Source organism: Halyomorpha halys, unplaced genomic scaffold (genome assembly GCF_000696795.3).
Source record: "Halyomorpha halys isolate HHAL.00 unplaced genomic scaffold, Hhal_1.1 Scaffold629.1, whole genome shotgun sequence".
NCBI classification, from domain to species: Eukaryota; Metazoa; Arthropoda; class Insecta; order Hemiptera; family Pentatomidae; genus Halyomorpha; species Halyomorpha halys.
Genome location: NW_027111602.1, coordinates 874,397 through 879,969, shown reverse-complemented (window position 1 = coordinate 879,969; position 5,573 = coordinate 874,397). Strand labels below are relative to the sequence as shown.

Sequence of the window (5,573 nt, the reverse complement as noted above, 5' to 3'; positions counted from 1 at the left end):
AACTCTCAGAACACGTACTGACGTTTTTTCACTGCTTTTATTTTGACCATACCTCTATTTTAACCACGGTTCCTACCCACCAAAAGAGGCTCATCTCAGAATCTACATAAACTTACAACCCCTTCCTATTAACCATCAAATATTGATCACAACTGTATCTCATATAGCTACAACCACATATTATGTATGAGTGTGGAGTAAATGGGACCGTTAGCTCTATGCCAATCTCATTTACTCTACGATACACTTCGGCATCCTGAAATGTATAACAAGTTACGTCTGTTAGCATCTACTTAAAAATCCTTTATTGCAACGCTAAAATTGTCGTTCAAATATGTTACTGTTAACGAGAAAACTGCCAACTTGTTGAAAAGCAAGATTTGTTGCTATTAAAGAAAACGAATAAAAAAAACCCTCAAGAACATAATGAAACAACTAAACGTTTACCGTTGTTCAAGAAATATTGTGTACAGTTTAATACCGGCTCATCTGTTCTCTAATGAAAATTATAGAAAATTAACCATATTCGCAACAATTTTTTTTTTTAAGTTACGCCACAATTCAAACAAAACAGTGACATGTTTTAACAACGGTTCTTCCGGTTGATTTTATTCTCAAAAAGGCAAATTATTAACCTTGATATATGGGCAATTACCAATGCAATTGAGATGTATATATAGAAAAATGATAATTTACAGAAAAAGAAACTTTCAATGATGAAAATAAAATAAGAAAAAACATTTTAGAAATAGTGAGGAAGCTATACTGACATATACTTGCTATATATATATATATATATTTTTTTTATTTACTTGCGCCTGTACCAAATTAGTTTATTCATTATTGATAAAATTGTGAAATTATCAATTATTATTGAAACTTCACAATTTTGTCAATACTGAAAAAGTGTAAATTAGGTAGTGGTACAGGTTGAAAAAACAATCAAAAATTGTCACTTGTACCAATTGGCTTCTTATCTGTTCATCTCGATTGAAGGCTTAATGCTTTTAAATCGATTTTAGGTTGAGTAGGTTTCAACTTCACACTGTTATAGTTTTCCTTTGTAAAATATTTATTTAGACGTTAAGTACTCAATTGAATTTTAAACGACATTTTAGTTTTCTTGGTACACTTTTTGTCACATTGCTATGTGTGTGTAACATTATCTGGATCAAGTTTAACTTTTGACCATTTTTTTTTGTTGTATATTGTAATATATCATATACCGAAAATAGTTCTAAATGGCAGAACTACTTTTAGATGCCAATATCAGAGGGTATGTCTTTCTTCCTATTGTCTTGATTACCTTTTTGGTGGGTATTGTGAGACATTACATTGCAGTTTTGACTACTACACCCAAAGAGGCTGACATCTTACAAGTTCAGGACAGTCAGGTATTAATAAGATCCAGGATTCTACGTGAAAATGGTGGATACCTAGTCAGCTCATCTTACCATACTCGAAGAAATTTTTTTAATAATGAAGATACAGGATACTTCAAAACCCAGAAACGACAAGCTACAAGTCAAAATCCAATCACTGACCCAAACATGATGACTGACATGCTTAAAGGTAATATCACTACAGTGCTCCCTATGATAATTATTGGTGGGTGGATCAACTGGATGTTTTCTGGATTTGTTTCAACCAAAGTCCCATTTCCTCTCACATTAAGGTTCAAACCTATGCTGCAGAGAGGTATAGAACTTGCTTCACTGGATGCTTCTTGGGTATCTTCTGCATCCTGGTACTTCCTCAACGTATTTGGATTGCGCAGCATATATGCTCTTGTTCTAGGTGAGAATAATGCTGCTGATCAATCAAGACAGTTTCAGGATCAGATGTCCGGTGCTGCGATGGCCATGCCTACAGATCCTAAAGCTGCATTTAAGTCAGAGTGGGAAGCTCTTGAGATCAATGAACACCATTGGCTGTTGGCAGATGCTGATAGTGATCTTTTAGCTATTCAAAATGAAGATAAGCTTAAGAACTGAGGGCTATGTTGATACTGTAATATCTGTTATTATTTATATCAATCTAAGTTCTTGTTAGATAATTGTGTCATGATTTCTTTCTGGAACTATACTTGTAATTTTTGTTACTTTTTTTTTTTTACTTTATTGGAAATTTTATTTTAAAGATATACTTATATATGATTTCACTGTTGTCAAAGTTTCTTCCTTTTGTATGATTAGATTTATCTGTTTTTATATAAGTTATTTATTGTATTGATGTTATTTCCATGGCTAATAGGTGACCATCTGTCTCAAAAATTAAATGTATATCCTTTAAATTATTGCATTATTGACTATGAAATTCCTTGCTTATGAAACTTATACTAGCATGATTTAGTATTTGTGCCATTTAGAGGCTATTGAATTAATTACTGATAAAGTTACTGTAACTTGCCATTGTTCTCCATAATTATAATTTTCTCAGGGGCAAAGTGTTTTAAAATTAATCGTAATATAATAAATTAATCATAAATCATATTATAATCACTAAATTGTAACTGTAAATTTAATTATTAATCATCAATCAAAATCTAGGATTATAACACATCTTAATGTTTTAGCATTTAAAAATAAATAAATAAAATGGTATTAATGAATTAAGTAAGAATATGTTGGTTTTTAAATTTGGCAAGCAAAGTAGTATGTTATACAAAATAATTTTATCGCAATTTTTAGAAATAATTAAAAGTATGATGGAAATTACTAACAACTGAGTATTGAAAGATAATTCATAGCTAACTAAAGAAATATTTCGTGACCATAAATTAAAAACTTCTCGGCACCTTTTTTTTATTAAAAGTAAAGTTCTGGTAGAAGTTCGTTTCATTTATTATCTCTTAATAGTTTTAAGAACAAAACAGTGATTTCATTATTGAGTTTTCAAAGGTAAGATTCTTGAAAACATGAATAGAGAATAAATGCAACAAATATCAAGATTCGTTCAGGACTTTACTGGTTATGAAGGTCAGGGTATGTGTAAGTCATTTTAAGTTAATCTTATGAGTCTTGATTTTATTCATCATGCAACTTTGAAGAATTTAATCCAGTTAACAATGTAGTTTAGAGTATTGGGAATTAAGATAGGGATTTTCTTTACCATACCTTTCTCATAAATATATAAATGTCTGACTCCTTGACATCAAATGGTCAATTATTTTATACCCAACAATTGTTTTGGTAATTAGTTGAGCCTCCCTATCACCTCAACATTAATAATTTTATCCTGTTCTGACCAATAGCCGGCTTATATTCAATTCTAGCATTCTTCAGAAGAATGCAAAACTTTATCGAAAAAACAGCTTTCGTTTTCACTTAGAAAATATGAAGTTATTTTCAATTGTTTTAGCATTAGAATGGAAGTTTTTCTGTAATAATTCAGGCATGCAATATCATACCAATTTAACACCCAGTGAATTCTCCTGTTTAACCTTCTGTAATTGTGATCAGAAAAATATTTATAATAAAATTAATTTAATGGTATATATCATAACTTCATATACTATCACTGAAATCTTGCCAGTTCCTAAAACTTCAAAAATTTCATTACTTTAAATAAATAATAAAAAATCAATGCATAGTTCTAGTGATAACTCATTTCAACCGTTATATAGGATACCTAAATAATTTTTTTTGACTTAAGGTTTCTTTTGAGATGTCTTTAGAATAAAGCCACATAATATAATCACAATTTAAGTGACGATATTATTCCTAAATTTATAAATAATTTAGGCATAAATTTGGGCGATGTTTATGGGAAGAGCAACACAAAGAGTACAACTACAGGACAACATACTAAAATTAGTGAAGTATTTCAAATAATTTTGAACAGAATTTTACTAATACTTTTATAGCAGCTTTTTGATTTTTATCATTTTTAATACTGGTATTATGAAGGCTTTATACTCAAAAATGTTTTTAGTTGGTTAACTGCTAATATACTTTTTCCTGCTTAATTAACCACTTCCCTATTCTAACCAATCGATTCATTTAGAATAAGAAGAACAAAGGAAACTTTAAAGTAGCTCAAGGTAGTAAAAATTGTAATTTATACTGAACATAAGGTTTAAAGAACATTTACAGTAAGAAAACAAAATAATAGGTAGAGCATCAGAATAAATAAGTAAAAGGAAATAAAAAGTAATTTGTTTATAAATTAGGTACATGAAATGTATAAATTGAACTAAAATCTTCCAACAAAGTGACTTGTTGATAAATTATTATTAGAACTTCAAAACTTGTAAGCTGATGGATCCAGGTTCATTTTTTTTCTTCTCTCTAGATCTTGAAGTCTTTGAGCTTCCTTTCTTTGTTTTTTAAGAAGTAAATCTTTTATGACAAACTCAGGGAGACGCTTCCCTCTCCATAGTTTAGGCAAAAGCACAGCATTGGTTTTGTCCAACTTTTCTCGGACATATTGCCTAGCATCAAAATTTTCTGCCTCTTTAATCTTACACATCAGTTCCGCCTGAAAAGCTTTTTCCTTTTTCATTTCTCTTCTCTGACGAACTTTAGCCCAAATAAATTTCATTTTAATTCTAAGTTTTTTGAGTTTGTGCCTTTTCATTTTACTACGTCTTATAACAATCAAGCGAGCAGCTTCTTTTTTAATGATCTTGTCTGGTTCTTCTACTACTGTTAAAGGAGCTTTATCTTCAAGAGGAATTATTTTAATTGGGAAATCTATCATGTTTTTACTGATGAAAGGAATATCAAGAATGCTCTTGTTATTAGTAACTAGAGTTGGATCAGTAAATATAGGAGTGAAACGAGGGCTGACTACTGTAGGTGTAAAATAAGGTGTAGTTTGTGTAGGCCTCTGTGACAAACATCTAACTGATCCACCTTAAAATAAAATAAATACAATAATTAGCATTACACATATAAGTAGAACTTCTATTTTATAATGAAATAGAAAATAATGAATAAATACTTAAATCTAAATCCTTTAATTTTTTATGACTAACAAACATTATAAATAAAAGTAGAAGTATTATAGGAAATAGACTTGTTATGAAAACGAAATTGGAAGTTTTTAAAAAGGAATATTACCAAGCACTCTCAGGGTAGAAGGTAGCCTCCTTAGAATGATTTCAAACATTTTTAAATATTTAGAACAAACCTAAGTGACATGTATCATTTATAAGTCTTTATTGTTATCAAAATATTACTATGTAAAGACTGTTGAGAAACAGTTTGAAAAGGTAATAGTATAAAATAAAACGAAGTCATTCCAAAGAGGTTCATTTGAGTAACAAACAATAAATGGCCCATTTCGATCGGATTATTCCACCGAAGAATTATTTATATGGTATCACCTATTTCAGGATTAATGTACTGACCCTACTTGAACGATACCTAGTTAAGAATAGTCAAAACAGTACTTGCTCAGACCTAGGTACTGTATTGACCGTAAAAAACGATCTTGAACTTTCCATTTGTGCTACAAATAACGTGGTCACTACAAATATCTAATAGTTTGATTAACTATAAATGCCTAAAACTCGACTACTGAGGAAGATTGGGTCCAATTTTTACATATATATTTAAAAATAAATACAT

General features: G+C 29.8%; 2 protein-coding genes across 2 annotated transcripts; one reads left to right on the top strand and one right to left on the bottom strand.

The window, feature by feature from the left end:
* The first annotated feature begins 1,022 nt into the window (after positions 1 to 1,022).
* On the top strand, positions 1,023 to 2,293 carry EMC3 (ER membrane protein complex subunit 3). Its single transcript, XM_014427288.3, has one exon. It carries the CDS (start codon positions 1,242 to 1,244, stop codon positions 1,992 to 1,994), a length of 753 nt encoding a protein of 250 aa, XP_014282774.1. The 5' UTR covers positions 1,023 to 1,241; the 3' UTR covers positions 1,995 to 2,293.
* Positions 2,294 to 4,037: 1,744 nt separating this feature from the next.
* LOC106684920 (uncharacterized) lies at positions 4,038 to 5,221 on the bottom strand. The gene is made up of 2 exons (XM_014427289.3): positions 5,064 to 5,221; positions 4,038 to 4,856 (listed from the first exon to the last, which is right to left on the bottom strand). The coding sequence occupies exons 1-2, from the start codon at positions 5,110 to 5,112 to the stop codon at positions 4,243 to 4,245; spliced, it is 663 nt and encodes a 220-aa protein (XP_014282775.1). The 5' UTR covers positions 5,113 to 5,221; the 3' UTR covers positions 4,038 to 4,242.
* Between the last annotated feature and the right edge of the window lie 352 nt (positions 5,222 to 5,573).